The 19,785-nt window shown below is 39.2% G+C and overlaps 1 protein-coding gene across 3 annotated transcripts in view; it reads left to right on the forward strand.

Moving 5' to 3' along the window:
- The window catches only part of wdfy4 (WDFY family member 4), a 167,247-nt gene that overhangs the window by 45,371 nt on the left and 102,091 nt on the right, over positions 1-19,785 (forward strand). For all 3 annotated transcript variants that reach the window (XM_031835915.1, XM_031835916.1, XM_031835917.1), the window contains exon 24: positions 189-334. In XM_031835915.1, coding sequence (XP_031691775.1) covers positions 189-334 — 146 coding nt within the window. The remainder of the gene's footprint in view (positions 1-188; positions 335-19,785) is intronic.

The raw sequence follows: 19,785 nt of genomic DNA on the forward strand, positions 1-19,785 counted from the left end.
TAGCATCTACGACCTCTTATAATCTATTAGAATCATCTCATGATGACCTTGACTATATGCCTGCCATTTTGAGTCAGTTGTGTTTCCAGAAATACAGAAACATATTTGAGTCAGTTGTGTTACCAATGTCAGTTTGACCAGGATTTGTGTCTGACAATGTAATTCTGTAATTCTATGTGTTCATCTAGGCTCTGGCCCAGACCTCCTCCCTTTCAGGCTGGTCCCTGAGGAGAGGATCTCATTTGGCATCAACCCGGCTGTAGCAACTTTAACCACGGTGGCAGAGATACGAGAAAGCTACAACGAGGTGGACTGCCGTCTCATCGCCAAAGAGGTAAAGAGGGTCCAGCGCTGTCTTCATGATGCCCGATTAGAAATACGGGGTCCTACTAATCACCCCAAACAACCACAAACAGGTGACCTAAACAACCACAAACAGGTACCCCAAACAACCACAAACAGGTAACGCAAACAACTCCAAACAACCACAAACAGTTACCCCCCAAAAACTAAAACGACCACAAACAACCCGAAACATACCCTAAACAACCACCAACAATGAGAAGCATCCAACTGCAGATATGTGTGCTGAGGCCACCTGCCGGGTAGTCCAGAAAGATGGTTGAATAAATTCAGGATTCCCATAACCTACTTCTCTTAACCTGATAAGGGAGTCTGGGATTTCTTTGTTCCAGGGCTGCTGCTTCTCGCTTAAGTAATTAGGCTAAGCACAGCACAGATTGGTTGGTCTGACAACTGTCGCAGGTACGCAACATACAAAAAGGTCCTCATGTTGATGACAAAAAAAACTCTAATATGGAGTCAAACGACAGAGTTCAATATTTCAAGTCTAGAAACAATTGTAACAACATACAATGAATATGTTCACAAATTTACTACGGATGTAATTCACCGATACACATCGGTCCCTGATTCAAATGTTTAAGATATGACCTCATTGGACCCGAAGAAAATAGATTCAAACATTAGGAATCATTGATTTTGCTCATATTACTTTCTTTCTACCTAGTGAAAAATGCCTAATCTTTTGTGACAACTGATGCGCCCTGTCCTGTAGTGTCAAACTAAGTATGTAGTTGTGTTGACAGTCATTGATATTCAAGTCATTTTGCATCCCGAACAGCCCTAAGGAATGTCAGTAGCCTAGTCAAACTACGCACTGTGACAAGCTTCATGCTCTGACCAAGGTGAGGTAGGTGGCCTGTTTCTTGCACATACAGTTGAAGTCGGAAGTTTACATACACTTAGGTTGGAGTCATTAAAACTTGGTTTTTCAACCACTCCACAAATTTCTTGTTAACAAACTATAGTTTTGTCAAGTCGGTTTGGACATCTGCTTTGTGCATGACACAAGTTATTTAACCAACAATTGTTTACATACAGATTATTTCACTTATAATTCACCATATCACAATTCCAGTGGGTCAGAAATGTACATACACTAAGTTGACTGTGCCTTTCAACAGCTTGGAAAATTCCAGAAAATGATGTCATGGCTTTAGAAGCTTCTAATAGGCTAATTGACATAATTTGAGTAAATTGGAGGTGTACCTGTGGATGTATTTCAAGGCCTACCTTCAAACTCAGTGCCTCTTTGCTTGACATCATGGGAAAATCAAAAGAAATCAGCCAAGACCTCAGAAAAAAATTGTAGACCTCTACAAGTCTGGTTCATCCTTGTGAACAATTTCCAAATGCCTGAAGGTACCACGTTCTGTACACACAATAGTACACAAGTATAAACACCATGGGAGGACGCTGCCGTCATACCGCTCAGGAAGGAGACCCGTTCTGTCTCCTAGAGATGAAAGTACTTTGGTGTGAAAAGTGCAAATCAATCCCAGAACAACAGCAAAAGATGCTGGAAGAAACAGGTACAAAAGTATCTATATCCACAGTAAAACGAGTCCTACATGTATATCGACATAACCTGAATTTCTGCTCAGCAAGGAAGATGCCACTGCTCCAAAACCGCCATAAAAAAAGCCAGAATACGGTTTGCAACTGCACATGGGGACAAAGATCGTACTTTTGGAGAAATGTCCTCTGGTCTGATGAAACAAAAATAGAACTGTTTAGCCATAATGACCATCGTTATATTTGGAGGAAAAAGGGGGACGCTTGCAAGCCGAAGAACACCATCCCAACCGTGAAGCACGGGGGTAGCAGCATCATGTTGTGGGGGTGCTTTGCTGCAGGAGGGACTGGTGCATGTCACAAAATAGATGGCATCATGAGGTAGGAACATTTGGTGGATATTTTGAAGCAACATCTCAAGACATCAGTTAAAGTTAAGTTAAAGCTTGGTTGCAAATGGGTCTTCCAGATGGACAATGACCCCAAGCATACTTCCAAAGTTGTGGCAAAATGGCTTAAGGACAACAAAGTCAAGGTTTTGGAGTGGCCATCACAAAGCCCTAACCTCAACCCTATAGAACATTTGTGGGCAGAGCTGGAAAAAGTGTATGCGAGCATGGAGGCCTTACAAACCTGACTCAGTTACACCAGCTCTGTCAGGAGGAATGGGCCAATATTCACCCAACTTATTGTGGGAAGCTTGTGGAAGGCTACCCAAAACGTTTGACCCAAGTTAAACAATTTAAAGGCAATGCTACCAAATACTAATTTAGTGTATGTAAACTTTTGAAGGCTGGGATGTGATGAAAGAAAGAAATGCTGAAATAAATCATTGTCTCTACTCTCTCTATTCTGACATTTCACATTCTTAAAATAAAGTGGTTATCCTAACTGACCTAAGAAAAGGGAATTTTTACTACGATTAAATGTCAGGAATTGTGAAAAACTGAGTTTAAATTTACTTGGCTAAGGTGTATATAAACTTCCGACTTCAATTGTATGTTTGGAAACTTCAGCATTCAAACGCTAACTTGCTTGCACAATATTATGCTTTATTAGCTGTGACAATCTATGTAATTTTGTACATTATTGTTATCTATGCACTGTTGAAAAGCGTGATTTACTGGAATTAAAGTAAGCTACCAGAGACACAACTCTCATCTAGCTGTACATGCTGAATGGGGCTTACTTTATATTTATTTTGAATGTTCAGACAGACCATCAGCAATAGTTTTGGTAGTTAGCTTTAAACAATCAGTATACAGTGCATTCGAAAAGTATTCAGACCCCTTGACTTTTTCCACATTTGTGACTCACCACCTTGATTCAGTTTTATGTAGTAAAATGTGAAATGGTGTATTTTACATTGGATAAAAGTAGAGACTCAAAGCTACAAAATGGCATATCATACACGGCATTTTAGGAACAATAGGAAAGTAATTCTGTTTTGAAAGTTGATTCACTTGTTAACAAACGTTTGAGAAAATTGCTTTTGAATGTTTTGGTATCTAGTGAAGTGCTCCTCTTTGACTGCACCCATTCAGCATCATTCACACCCTCTTTAACTTTAGCCCCACCCATCTCGTTTCGTCTCGTAGCGCACAATTGACGCTCTGGCCGATGATTTGTTTACCTCTGGATAAAATTAAAACAGCCTAACCAGCTCTGCTAGCAACAATTGTTGTACACACGTGACATGACGTTAGCTAACGAGCCAGCCAGCTAACATTAGCTAGTTAAACAACTATGAACAAAGTTCCCAAAAATGCCTAACATTAGGCTCTAACTAGAAAAGCAAACGGCTCTGGGAAACAAATAATAACGTTCGCTAGGGAGCCAGCCAGCTAACATTAGCTAGATAGCTAACAGTACACATCAGCTTAAGACATATAGCTAGCTAGCTAGGTAAACAAAGAACCTAGCTAGGTAAACAAGGTTTAAGACCACACACGTCACGTAACGTTAGCTAACGAGACAGCCAGCTAATGTTAGCTAGTTAAACAAGAATGAACAAAAGTGCCAATAATGCCACAGTGCGGGCAGCTAACCAACCAGGTCCAATGTTAGCTAGCTAACATTAGGCTCTAACTAGAAAAGCAAACGGCTCTGGGAAATAAATAATAACGTCAGCTAGGGAGCCAGCCAGCTAATGTTAGCTAGCTAGTTAACAGTACACTTTAGCTTCAAATGAAACCACTTTCTGTCAAAATTAGAAACATGTCATATCTGAAAATGTAGCTAGCTAACCCTAGACGGTCTTGCATACATCATCATGCATGATGGCCGCGTCTCCCTGTCAGGAACACCATACCACGGTTGCTCTTAGTTTGAAGATGTAATCCGGAGACAGGTGTTTTCTCCTTCTCTTTAGCTATCATACTCCACTGATTTCAAAACTTGATCCTCCAGAAAGTGGAGAGCAACTCTTATGCAGTTCCACAACACAATCATTTTTTTTAAAGCCGCATTTCGAAAAGATTACCAGCACAGACTGACAAGCTCAAAAAGACAGAAGCTTTCAATATGGCAAACTAATCCTCTCTCCTCCCTCGGCATGTCCAGCCCACTCATTATCTCAGCCAGTGATGGCTAGTGGAAAGGCATTTCTGCCCAAAATACACATTTTGCTAAAAAACCATTTTTTTACTTTAAAACGGCTCTCCTGTGAAGTCGTGACTTGCGACATACGCCTAGTTTCCTGAATCGGGTCACATTTTGTTACATTACAGCCTTATTCTAAAATTGATCAAATATTTTTTTCCCTCATCAATCTACACACAATATCCCATAATGACCAAGTTTTTGCAAATATATTACAAATAAGAAACTGAAATACCTTATTTAGATACGTTTTCAGACCCTTTGCTATGAGACTCGACATTGAGCTCAGGTGCATACTGTTTCCATTGATCATCCTTGAGATGTTTCTTCAACTTGAATCACCTGTGGTAAATGCAATTGACTGGACATGATTTGGAAAAGCACAACCCTGTGTATATAAGTTAAATCAGTTCACAATGCATGTCAGAGTAAAAACCAAGCAATGAGGTCAAAGGAATTGTCTGTAGAGTTCCGAGACAGGATTGTGTCGAGGCACAGATCTGGGTAAGGGTACCAAAACATTTCTGCAGCATTGAAAGTCCTCAAGGACACAGTGACCTCCATTCTTAAATGGAAGAAGTTTGGAGCCGCTAAGACTCTTCCTAGAGCTGGCCGCCCTGCCAAACAGAGCAATCTGGGTAAGAAGGACCTTGGTCAGGGAGCTGACCAAGAACCTGATGGTCACTCTGGCAGAGCTCCAGAGTACCTCTCTGGAAATGGGAGAACCTTCCAGAAAGACAACCATTTCTGCATCACTCCACCAATCAGGCCTTTATGGTAGAGTGGCCAGACGGAAGCCACTTCTCAGTTAAAGGAACACGACAGCCCGCTTGGAGTTTGCCAAATGGCACCTAAAGGACTCTCAGACCATGAGAAACACGATTCTCGGGTCTGATGACAAGTCTCTGAATGACCTTGAGTGACCCAGCCAGAGCCCTTGACTTGAACCCAATCGAGCATCTCTGGAGATACCGAAAATAGCTGTGCAGTGATGCTCCCCATCCAACCTCACAGAGCTTGAGAGGATCTGCAGAGAAGAATGGGAGAAACTCCTCAAATACCGTTGTGCAAAGCTTATAGCGTCATAACCAAGAAGAAACGAGGCAAAAAAAAGTACTGAGTAAATGGTCTGAATACTTATGTAAATGTCATAGTTCAGGTTTATTTTAATTTTTGTACACTTCCGTTCAAAAGTTTGGGGTCACTTAGAAATGTCCTTGTTTTTGAAAAAAAATCACATATTTTGTCTTAAAATAATGTCAAATTGATCATAAATACAGTGTAGACATTGTAAATGTTGTAAATGACTTTTGTAACTGGATTTCTTTATGGAATATCTACATAGGCGTACAGAGGCACATTATCAGCAACCATCAGTCCTGTGTTCCAATTGCACGTTGTGTTAGCTAATCCAAGTTTATCATTTTAAAAGGCCCATTGATCATTAGAAAGCCCTTTTGCAATTAATTTAGCACAGCTGAAAACTGTTGGTCTGATTGAAGAAGCAATAAAACTTGTCTTTAGACTAGTATCAGCAGCATCAACATTTGTGGGTTCGATTACAAACTCAAAATGGCTAGAAACAAGGACTTTCTTCTGAAACTCAGCAGTCTATTCATGTTCTGAGAAAAAAATGCTATTCCATGCGAGAAATTGCCAAGAAACTGAAGATTTCATACAACGCTGTGTACTGCTTCCTTCACAGTACAACGGTCACCTAATAATCCCCAGTTAACAATTGGCTCATTCATCCCCCTCCTTTCCCCTGTAACTATTCCCCAGGTCGTTGCTATAAATGAGAATGTGTTCTCAGTCAACTTACCTGGTAAAATAACAGGTAAATAAAAAAACAGCGCAAACTGTCTCTAACCAGAATAGAAAGAGGAGTGGGAGGTCCCGGTGTACAACTAAGCAAGAGGACAAGTACATTAGAATGTCTAGTTTGAGAAACAGACACCTCACAAGTCCTCCACTGGCAGCTTCATTAAATAGTACCCGCAAAACACCAGTCTCAACGTCAACAGTGAAGGCGTGACTCCAGGATGCTCTGCCTAGAACGCCAGCATCACGGAATCGCCTCTTCAATTTGATGTTATTTTAAGGGACAGAAAATGAGCTTTTCTTTGAAAAACAAGGACATTTCTAAGTGACCCCAAACTTTTGAACAGTAGTGTATATGCCAATTATTATTTGATGGTATGACTGCATTCTGTCCCCTATCAACACTTTTTCAACTTTTGGCGCCAGCGAGAATTACATTAAAAAAGTAGTCAAGACAACTTGGTTGATTGAGCCTCCGCCATGTATATCTCACTCGGATCAGGATATTTAAGCCTAAATATATCCACTAGTTTCAGTATATCCATGACATTTGTGAATTCCTTGAGTGCATGAAGTTGGTAGTTTGTAGAGTGATTTCTTTTACGGTCCATTTAGGTATTTAAAACCATATAGAGTCTTGTATTGCTTGTAGGTTTGATAAATTATGAAATATATTTTTTCAAAAACGCATGGATCATCATTATTTGGACCGTATTGATTAATGAACCACATATATATATATATATATGGTTCAATAACATACTTAAAATCACCCATCTACCTTGTGGATCTGTTTGGACAATTTGCACATTTGGATCAAAATGATTGTCATCACCCCTTTTGAGTTTCTTTGTCCATGGGAGAAGTATATTTCATCCCCCCCCAATCCTTTTTCCACAAAACTTCATCTTAAATTGTTGAATGAGTTTCCTGTAAACAATAGATATTATATTTTTTGTCTTTTGGCCAGCTAAATACTGATTGTCTTTTCTTATTATCTGCTAAGCCATTACAATTAAGTAAGTAAACCTCCAATTGTTCTCCACTATTCCACCCGTTAAACCCTTCCCCATCCCAAGTTGGATTGTCATCCCAGTGACCAGCAGACCACCCCCCCCCCCCAGAATCCCAGGGCACCCGAGAGATCAGGTACCCATCCCTCGAAAAGAGCACACAGTGCCACCCACAGAATAGAAGCAGATCAACTGCCAAAATAATTTCCAACATCCTCACCTCAATTTGTATTATATATAGTTATCAAAACATATACAGTACCAGTCAAAAGTTTGGACACACCTACTCATTCAAGGGTTTTTCTTTATTTCTACTATTTTCTACATTGTAGAATGATAGTGAAGAAATCAAAATTATGAAATAACACATTGAATCATGTACTAACCAAAAAAGTGTAACCACCCTTTGCCATGATTGCAATGCACTCTCCTGGCATTCTCTCAACCAGCTTCACTTGGAATTATTTTCTTGAAGGAGTTCCCACATATGCTGAGCAGTTGTTGGCTGCTTTTCCTTCACTCTGCTGTCCAACTCATCCCAAACCATCTCAATTGGGTTGAGGTCTTGTAATTGTGGAGGCCAAGTAATCTGGTGCAGCACTCCATCATTCTCCTTCTTGGTCAAATAGCCCTTACACAGCCTGATTGTGGTCATTGTCCTGTTGAAAAACAAATTATATTCCCACTAAGCGCAAACCAGATTGGATGGGGTATTGCTGCAGAATGCTGTGGTGGCCATGCTGGTTAAGTGTGCCTTGAATTCTAAATAAATCACAGACAGTGTCACCAGCAAAGCACCCCCACAGCAACACACCTCCTTTTCAAAGTAGCAAAAAAAATAACAGCAATTACAATTCCCCCAAAATATTTTTATGTTCATTGTAGTGTCAGCTATGCCTTTATATTAGTTATATTCAAGAATAAAGCCCATTTTTCATAATCACAAAGTTATATATCCATTCTCAGACTGGCAGAAATATAACTACTCAGAAAAAAATCACATTATTTTATTTTGAATACCACATGATGAAAAAAGTCCTGCCTTACACTGAAAGAAAAATGAAAAAAATCTATGAAAAAATCTTTAATTTGATCCTTTGAGATTTATTTTTGTCTCTCTGAGTCAACTAAACTAAGTTATTGTATTTTAATATAAAATACTGGTGTTATACTGTATGACAATATTTTGTTGCCCTGAATGACACAATAAATACATGAATTATTTGACCTTTGCATGCCCTTTTGTAATTTGTCACTTTTTTTGTTGTGATTGTTTTAAGTTGCATTTCCAGTTGGAGAATTTTCTTCTTTAGTTCTCATTTTTCCTTTTGCAGCCGCTTGCAATGCTTTGATACCTTTTTCACTTTTTCTGGAGTGGAGGAAGCAAGTGGTTGAGATTGAGGCTCAAGGGATTGCTCTAGTTTTGGAGTCAAGGACTCAGATGGTTGCTCCAGCTCTGGAGGTGCAGATTCATGTTGTACTTTTACAAGTTGTTCAGGGGGCTGCTCAAAAGAGTTTCCTTCAGTGGATACTGGAGTTAAGTTCATCACCACATTCATTTGTTTGATTTTTTCACGGCACCTCCTCTGATTTAGTCTCCATTTCACCTCTTTTTTAAAAAGAGAATTTAAGATGGAGAATAGTATGTTCATTACCGGAGATAAATAACGAAGTGCGCGCCCTCACCGACACGCCGCGCCACAACACTACAGCCATAATGGGAGCCACTTAGAAAAACTACAAATTCTAGCTCATTTTTCAAAAAACAAGCCTGAAACTCTTTCTTAATACTGTTGACATCTAGTGGACACCCTAGGAACTGCAATCTGGGAGGTATTAATTTGATATTCCCATAGACAGCCATTATAATGACTGGTGAGCTCAAAAAAGAATTCCCGGATGGATTCCCCTCGGGTTTTTGCTTGCAATATCAGTTCTGTTATACTCACATACATTATTGTAACCGTTTTGAAACTTCAGGGTGTTTTCTATCCAATACCACCAATTATATGCATATTCTAGCTTCTGGGCCTGAGTAACAGGCAGTTTACTTTGGGAACATCAGTCATCCGAAATACAGAATACTGCCACCAGCCAAGAAGAAGTTAATGGTAGGCTATTCAATGATAACACTTAATCAAAGTTGAAAAGTTAAATCAACTCCCTCTTCCTTTCTCTCTCAAACATGTTTTGTTACTATTTCATTGCTAATGTTAATAATAATCACTTTACTATCATTTGAGCCTGCGGCATCACTTTATGTTGCATTAAGTTAAGTTAATGTTGTAATTATGCGTTGTTACACTGTAACAGGTACATTTCTATTTAATGCAGGTACACAAATGCAATTTCAAGATAACTACACAAAATAGCTACATAAAATGCCCATCAAACTACTTAAATTCAAACTTGTACAGTCTCAATTTTTCATAAAGTGCCCCAAATGTGAAGCAGCTCTTAACTAATATAAATCATAATCCATTTTTTACCCATAATTGTGTGTGTGTGTGATATTATATGAACTAATATAATCAATCAGTTATACCTTAACTGCAGTGCAAGAAAACATTAACCACAGTGTAATAGTGGAACTTAATAATGTTAGGTGTTATCCGCCCAGCGTTATATCCAATGATATCATATTCTGTTGCTCACAGTAGCATGAAACCATGAAAACAATACCTTGCTTTTCTTCTGGCTAGTCTTTCCTCCCTAGCAACTGGATCTGTGGTAATATTTTGTCTGTGTCATGCAGCCCTCTCCTTAGTACAAAATAAAGATAATGTGCCTTGAAATACCTTAAAATGCCATAAAATGGTTTAAATTATATATTCAGTATTCATACTACATGTTAATATGAATTGCACAATAAAATGTTGTAAACTAGTGAAAACATGGGTTAATATTTGACAACATCCGGTGAAATGGCAGAGCGACAAATTCCAATTAAATTATTTGAAATATTTAACTTTCATACAATCACAAGTGCAATACACCAAAATAAAGCTTACAGTGCCTTGCGAAAGTATTCGGCCCCCTTGAACTTTGCGACCTTTTGCCACATTTCAGGCTTCAAACATAAAGGTATAAAACTGTATTTTTTTGTGAAGAATCAACAACAAGTGGGACACAATCATGAAGTGGAACGACATTTATTGGATATTTCAAACTTTTTTAACAAATCAAAAACAGAAAAATTGGGCGTGCAAAATTTAAATAATAATTTTAATAATAATAAAATAATATCATTATAAGTATGTTTTCTGTGTTGTACTGAAAGACATGCGGTTTTGTTACAAAGGTTACTAAATGGAGAAATTTTTTTCAGAGAGATTTACTCACCTCATCACATTGATAGAGGGTCTTCAATGGGTCTTCTTTGTGATGTCACATGATTACTATCATGTGATATGCTTTAAAATGGCTTTTTCCTTTGTTATACTGAATGACATTGATGAAGCGCAAAAATCCAGAAAAAAGTTTTTAGATAAAATATGTCGCCCATTATTCTATATATTGTGATTTAATGTTATATTTATACATGTTTATCTTTTTATGTTAAATGAATGGCCTTCGGACACCAAATTTACTCGCCTCATCTTTCACCCATCTACACATGCAGAGAAAATTTGTTAAACTAGTCTGCGTCTCACAAAGACATGGCGGTTGGAAACAAAAATCTAAAATTCAGACCAAAGGACAGATTTCCACCACTCTAATGTCCATTGCTTGTGTTTCTTGGTTCAAGCAAGTATCTTCTTTTTATTGGTGTCATTTAGTAGTGGTTTCTTTGCAGCAATTCAACCATGAAGGCCTGATTCATGCAGCCTCTGAACAGTTGATGTTGAGATTTATCTGTTACTTGAACTCTGTGAAGCATTTATTTGGGCTGCAATTTGCAGCAGAGGTAACTCTGGGTCTTCCTTTCCTTTCGTGGTCCTCATGAGAGCCAGTTTCATCATAGAGCTTAATGGTTTTTGCGACTGCACTTTTAAAGTTCTTGACGTTTTCCGGATTGACTGACCTTTATGTCTTAAGGTAACGATAGACTGTCGTTTCTCTTTGCTTATTTGAGCTGTTTTTGCCATAATATGGACTTGGTCTTTTACCAAATAGGGCTGTCTTCTGTATACCACCCCTACCATGCCACAGACAACTGATTTGCTCAGATGCATTAAGAAGGAAAGACATTCCACAAATTAGCTTTTAGCGAGGCAGACCTGTTAATTGAAATGCATTCCAGGTGACTACCTCATGAAGCTGGTAGAGAGAATGCCAAGAGTGTGCAAAGCTGTCATCAAGGTAAAGGGTAGCTACTTTGAAGAATCTCAAATTTAAAATATATTGGATTTTTGGATACTTCATGATTCCATATGTGTTATTTCAGTCTTCACTATTATTCTACAATTTAGAAAATAGTTAAAATTAAAGAAAAACCCTGGAATGAGTAGATGTGTCCAAACTTTTGACTGGTATATTTATACAAATCTTGCATATCTTACTTTCCACAATTAACAAATAATATGCGTAATAATGTAAGCAGTTCATGTGAAGGATTGTTGCCTATAACCAGTATTGCCATTACAAAGAATACATTTTTGGCAAGCAATTATTATTTTAGCAAACAGTTATTGTGATTCATCCAATATTGGCACTAACATCCTAACCCCATAGCAACAGATGTGGGACACACACACACACACACACACACACACACACACACACACACACACACACACACACACACACACACACACACTCATACATACTAGACCCCTTTCCCCCATAAACAACCACAGGCTCAGATGTTGTTTCATCCCCGAGCCCAACTCAAGAAAATACTTGATGTGCGAATGCATATACAGTTGCAGCTGTTTGAGAAGGCATGCAAAACTGAACAAAAATTATTTGATTAAACAATATCTAGTCCTAGATAATTGAGCTTGCATACCCCCCTTCCCTCCAACCCACACATGCTTGTCCCCTGATGTGACCCATTTTCCCAAGTACTTCTGTGCAGTCAGACCTTTTCCTGCCACCAGGGCCACAATAATTGGCCCCCTCTCTGATTGTCCGAGTGTGACCATTCCCCATGGGTTACTGCAGCTACTGTTGCTAGCACTGTCACTACTTGGGTAGGGGCACCTCACCGGAATTTCCACCGGCTAGGTACAAGGTCGTCAAGGTTCTCATTAGCAGCTTTGAGAAATTCCTTGTATATTATGCTCACCAATCAGGGGGCTTTGGCTTTGTAGGACCAACCCTGCCAGGCAGGCTCAGAATCTTGAGGGGGCGGTGCTGCTTTAGTGGGTCTCTTACTGCATTTATCTTTCTGTTTTAGATTGCGTATAGGCTACTCACAGTAGGCCCATGAAACAGATAAGGACTTTTAATTAATTGATAGGACAATGATCTATATTTATAATTTATTTTAAAATGTATATACCATATCTGCACAAAGTTGAAAGCTCTCTTTCACAACCCCTGCTCGCAGACACACATGGTATTTGCAACTATTTTCACTCAACTCTACATTTTTCCAAACACAAAAACACACACCCAACCTTCCATCACAATACACCCACACATATCCACATACTGTGCCTTTTATGTCCTCTGTTTACTGTATTGATTCTGAGTACTTTTGTGTTTCCAGTTCCTTATATTTGAAGATGTATTATTTAGCTAATTATCCTTTCTTCTAATGCTGTCTAATCTATTTATAAAATTCAATAAATAGAAAGTTGAATACTAATTATTTTACACCATTCCCTATTTTGAATGGTATAGTGTAGTTTATTTCTTTATGAACTGTTGTATTTTATTGTTTTCCTATATATTTTTTTATTACAATCCTTACCATGTATAGTATTGGGTATTCCATTATTTGACTCCTCTATGGGAATTTATAATATTTAGAATAGCCATGGAGTAGTCTTGGTGTCTCGGAACATTTGGTTATCAATATACAGTTTATCGACTATGAGAGCTACATGCTTCCCTTTTAATCTATTCTCCTTGGAGAGTGGGTACAGAACAGGATGGTGCCCTCATTGATTGTGTCCCCGCTAGGGGTGGGAATTGCCAGAGACCTCACAACATGATATTATTACGATACTTAGGTGCCTTGACGTTATGTATTGCGATTCTCACGATTCTATATGTATTGCGATTCGATACTGTGATCAGTCATGGAAATCAAAGTGCTGAAAACACCCTATTGGCTCCCTATTTAATAGGAAGATAGAGAACAGGCTATGAAGGAAAAATACTGGAGTTTTGGTGCAGGTACAGCCAACTAGCACAAAAATAACATTGCGATATTGTCAGCTTTTACCTGGGAACCTGACAGTGTGCAACGAATGAGAGAGAGCTTGGTTTTTTTGTTTTAGTGCCCTTTGGATTGGTGATGTTTGAAAAATTATATGGTTAAAAGAAATTATGCAAAAGAGGTGGTAAACAAATCAGGCTGCTCGGGGCTGATTGGTTGAAATACTCTAAATCGAGAAATGTTGTGACTAAACATAACATAAAATATGAAATTATATTACCAAACCAAGATAAATGACATACAACACAATGGAAAAAGACTTTGGAGTACCTAAACAATATCATGGGCAGAAAACACAATTAATCTCTATCGTTCATTGAAGTTGATGGCTAATTTATAACAAAACCTTTCAATATTGCCAATCATTGAAATGACTATTTCACTAGTAAAATTGACAAACTCAGACGTTAAATTACAACATTGAACAGTGAACCATCCAATTTGTGTATAACATTTCTAATAATGAATGAGAATGATTGATGTTTTGAATTTGGTCAAGTTAATGTGGGAGAGGTAGAAAAACGATTGTTATCCATCAATAATGATAAGCCACAAGGTATAGACAACCTTGATGGGAAACTATTGAGAATGGTATCACACTGTATTGCCACCCCTGTTTGCTATATCTTTAACCAAAGCCTAAAGGAGTGTGTGTGTTCACATGTGTGGAAGGAAGCTATAGCAAAACACCCTTTCCTGGCTCTAACAGCCGCCCAATCAGTTTCCTGCATGTTCTTAGTAAACTGTTGGAGAGAATTGTGTTTGACCAAATACAATAATCTTTTTTCAGAGAAGAAGTTAACCCTTTAGACCCCATTAGAATTATAGAATGCTGCTGTAGCTTACTGAGGATTTTCAAGATAAAGCTCATGTTCTCACACATTTAAAACAAACAGACATAGCAAAAAAAAGTTTACTTAGTTTTAAAGAGTACAACCTCTCTTTAATGACACTGCATTCATGTCAATAGGAATAAAACAAATGTTGTCTTCCATTGTGTGAAGACACCCCTTATCAAAATGTACCAAGTATAATATATTTATAAATGTTATTTACATATAAATAAATAAAATATCCAAAAAGTATTCAAAAAGTATTTCAAAACCCGTGCAAAGTGGGCAATTTGATTGACAGCGATTCTTTCTTCTGTAACAATGTAAAAATGCAAACAACTATTCAGAGACTATTGGAAAATGTAGGTAACCTCTCTCAATACGATTTAGTACAGACCAGGCCTGACACCAAATGTAGAAATAGTAGCCTACTTTGACAACAATTCAATTAATGCAACAAGTATTAGAAAGTGTTAGCAATTGATGCTATTCTACAATAACACAAACCCCAAAGCAAATCGGGGGGAGAAAAATAGGTTTATTCGAAGAGGACAAATCAAAGATGTTATGCTGGAAGGTAGATGTTCAGTCTGCCTGTCCTCAGATTTTTCTCCAACGAACAAAGGGACGGGACGCCATTTATAACCCCACACCCTAGCCTGGGGTTGACCAATCAGAAGGCCTTGCAGTACAACTGGGCCGAAGGCCCAGACTCAATGTACCCGTAGCACACCTTGCTCTGGGTTCAGGAGGGACATTCCACAGATTCTAAACAGCTGTTGAACTGAAACCCAACTCCTATTTACATTTCCCTAGGTACTCTTGTTTTTAGTCCTCTCATCCTCTTATCTTCTGCGTTGTGTATTTATCTTCAAAATATTCTTATAATTGCGACAGATAAACAGACAAGATACAAAACACAACAACTGCTCAGAGAAAATAAATGATTTGTAGGACAAATTAATATTTCACAATGTCACCTTAGTGTTTGCATTCAGCCTACAACATGTCATGGAACTTCTGGAAGCAATCCCCATCCTGCAAAGTGGCACAGAACACTTAGAGCACTCAAAGGAGCCTGCTTTCAAATGAGTTACAACTCAGTTCACACGTACTCTTGGCTCCCCTCTTCATGCCACTGTAGCCATATCACAAAGTGAATGCACAAGCTGCATTTTGAATGCCTTCAGGGACCAGTGTATGCGGTTTCTGGGAAGAGGCTTTTGCAGGTTCCCCCACACAATGTACTCATTTATGATGACAATGTTGAGCTTCCCCCAAAACACATACTTCCACTATTTTCAGCCTGTGCGTCCAACATTGTAATAGCTCCTCAATTGGTCAAGATGGTCAACCTTGGCCATTTTCTTGTTGTAATCCATTACAAGCTCTGGAACAGATATAACTTCCTACCACTTCCTCTTAGAGCTACCCCCCTACTTTTTTCAATTTCCACCTGAAGAAATACCCAAATCTAACTGCCTGTAGCTCTGGCCCAGAAGCAAGGATATGCATATTCTTGGTACCATTTGAAAGAAAACACTCTGAAGTTTGTGTAAATGTGAATTGAATGTAGGAGAATATAACACAATAGATCTGGTTTAGATAATACAATGAAAAAAACCATACGTTTTTTATTTTTATTGTTGTATCATAATCTTTAAAATAAACAAGATAAAAAAAACATTCAGATAGGATGATGGGGACAATTTCAGTGAAAATTATAAGAGGGCAACAGTACTTGTGCAAAGTTTCAGAATGATAACTTCCAAAATGAGTGTGCTACATGACATTTATCATGAAGTCACCCAGGTGTCCCACACAAGTAGCCCAAATGTGCCCAAGTGGCCAAATTGGTGAATGTATACATTTTGGAACAAATAACTATATACAAAATGCCAAAATTGTATTCTAACACACCCCCCCAAACTATTTACACACTTTCAATATTTGGAAGACCCTCAGTCCTCCAAATATAGCAAATCAAATGTATTTATATAGCCCTTCGTACATCAGCTAATATCTCAGAAACTCAGCCTAAAACCCCAAACAGCAAGCAATGCAGGTGTAGAAGCACAGTGGCTAGGAAAAACTCCCTAGAAAAGGCCAAAACCTAGGAATAAACCTAGAGAGGAGCCAGGCTATGAGGGGTGGACAGTCCTCTTCTGGCTGTGCCGGGTGGAGATTATAACAGAACATGGCTGAGATTTTCAAACGTTCATAGATGACCAGCAGGGTGAAATAATAATAAATAATAATCACAGTAGTTGTAGAGGATGCAACAGGACAGCACCTCTAGAGTAAATATGAACAATTTAGGGTTCCATAGCCGCAGGCAGAACAGTTGAAACTGGAACAGCAGCAAGGCCAGGTGGACTGGGGACAGCAAGGTGTCATCATGCCAGGTAGTCCTGACGCATGGTCCTAGGGCTCAGGTCCTCCGAGAGAGAGAAAGAGAGAATTAGAGAGAGCATACTTAAATTCACACAGGACACCAGATAAGACAGAAGAAGTTCTCCAGATATAACAGACTGGAGGCTGAGACAGGAGGGGTCAGGAAACACTGTGGCCCCATCCGATAAGACCCCCGGACAGTGCCAAACAGGAAGCATATAACATCACCCACTTTGCCAAAGCTGTACACAATATTGGGCTGCTGAGGTATAATAAACATATATATATATATATAGAGTACAGGGAACATAAGGTTGAATATATTATTATAGACCTGCTACATCTACTGTCTCTTTTCTATTATGAAATTTCAGCTAGATCTACTGTCTCTATTATATTATGACAGACCAGCTAGATCTACTGTTTTTATTATATTACAACAGACCAGCTGTATCTACTGTCTCCATTTCACTTTGGCCGTTGTTGTGGGCCTGCCCTCCACTCAACAGCCTCAAATAGGCTATTTCATTTCACAAATAACATTTTCTATTGTTAATTTCAAACAACGGCATTAGCATGGGAGGAACTTCCCAGTCCAAAACGGTGACATTGTTCCTCTTCTGCAGGCACGTTACAGATTATACACAATGGCTACAACGTTGTCCTCTCCGTTAAAAAAATATTCCTCCACTCCTCGCTAAATGAATCGTCCTAAAACAATCTCTCTCACTCTTATGATAAATTTCTTCTAAAATTGTGTGTACATCTGTATATCTGGACTTAGATTTAGCTTTCCCTGACTTAGTTGCCATACTGATTGATATATAAACAGTTGAATCTGCCCGTTTACCAAAACAACGCTGTGCGTAAAATGCGTAGCTCCTTCCGGAATAAAACTTCAATAGCGAATGACTCTCTTTACGCTGCCGTTTACGACATGGGTTGGTCTTCCAACACACAACCATTGCATATTGCCGCTTACCTCAGCTCATTGGCTATCTACCCAGCTAGATTTCAAGACGATCAGTGGTCATTGGGTTAAAATACAGTCAATCAACGAGACAGTGGTCAAATAATTGGTGCACAATGAGCTCGTCACTCGTTGTCTTCCAATCGTTTTTTTCCCGGGTCAATATGTCCCGCAAAATGACCCATCAAGTTTGGTTGTGTTACAAACAAACAGTTGATTGCAAGGAAACCAAACATGACTGGATAAAGTCAGGTATAGTCTGTGTATTTACGTCGGATGTTTCATCGAAAATTGAATGACACGAAATTCAATGAGATAAGCGTTCACAAAATGTTTCGTGTTAGGCAATTAAAAATGGATTTAACTGAACAAAAGACCATTCATTGTGTAACAATGAGCCTTGGGATTGCAAACAGAGCAAGATCTTCAAAGGTAAACGATTTATTTCAATGCAATCTGTGATTTTGTTACGCAAGAGCTGGTTGAACAAGTAGTTTGATACGGGGTTCTGTGCTCAGATAATCGCATCGTATTCTTTCGCTGTAAATCCTTTTTTAAATCTGACAACGCAGTTGGATTAGCAAGATTCTAGGCTTTTGAAGCATGCGAGACACTTGTATTTTCAGGAATGTTTCATTTGACTATTTGTGGCGAACACCGTATGTTGTCGAATTCAAACCCGGATCCGGTATGGGTGGTTCAGAGAGGTTATTAAAACAACTCCAAAATCCCTGCCACTTTCACTTTAGGCCCAGGCTATGTGGTACAAGGGTGAATTGTGGAACTTGGGGTAGACACACTCCATGGAAATGTAAGCTCCCGTCTCAGGTGTGTTCTACCTCTTCTCCTCCCTCTTCCTCCTCCACTCTCTCTGCTTCATCCTCTCCCTCTGCTTTGTCTTCTCCCTCCTCTCCCTCCCCTCCTCCTCTCCATGTTCTTCTCCCTTCACTCTCCTCTCCCTCCTCTTCACTCTCCTCTTCCTCTCTCCTCTCCTTCACTCTCCTCTTCCTCTCTCCCTCTACTCTCCCTCTTCACTCTCCTCTTTCTCTCTCCCTCCACTCACCTCTCGCTCCACTCCTCCCTCCACATCTCTATCCCTCCAATCATCTGTAACTCCTTATCCTCCCTGCCTTTTGCTGCTAAGCCCTGATTCTCCATATCACTTCCTTCACTTTCACTGACCTAGAGGAACATAGTAACAGACGGAGAGAAGCAAAAAATAGGATACAATTGTGGTCAGGAACATAATCTTTCTCTCCCTTTCACACTGTTTCTCTCTTCCTTCCGCTCTCTCTTTTTCCTCAACCATACACATATTAGGAAGAGAGTAATGGATTTCCATAATAAATTATGTGATACAGTTACATGACTCCCATTCCCCCCCCCCCCACACACACACACACACACATACACACACACACACACACACACACGCTCTCCTCCAATCAACTCTTGCTTTCTTGCCTGACAGACTACCTATAGTGTATGCTGGAAACTTTGGGTTTATTTTTTATTAAAACAAAACGTTTGATCATTAAATACGTATACCGAAATTGTTTCTAAGTGGACTCTGCGACGAGGTTAGCTTTTATCCGCCAGGACCACTATTTCTTGTCCCGGAATCCTGCTTACAGTTTGAAGCCTGCTTGACTGAGATGCTAAGCTGCTAGCCATCAAGCTAATGAAGTTGGTACCAGAGGAGTTTTTGCAATGGAGCCCTCTTTGTCTGGAGAAATAAATGAACAGTTCCAGTGCTGTAGGAGCTTTATCTACTATACTTTATTTCGGGACAAACCGGATCACTCAGTTCCAAGGTGGCTTCCTTGATCACGCACGTCGCTAGCCTACGTAAGAAACTGGGGAAAACGCAGAGTGGAATGTTTACATTTTCTACGCCGGTGGCTGGATGGCGTTCGCACTTGTTGGATACATCTCTGCCTTGTC

The sequence above is a fragment of the Oncorhynchus kisutch genome, linkage group LG11, assembly GCF_002021735.2.
Source record: "Oncorhynchus kisutch isolate 150728-3 linkage group LG11, Okis_V2, whole genome shotgun sequence".
Lineage (NCBI taxonomy): Eukaryota > Metazoa > Chordata > Actinopteri > Salmoniformes > Salmonidae > Oncorhynchus > Oncorhynchus kisutch.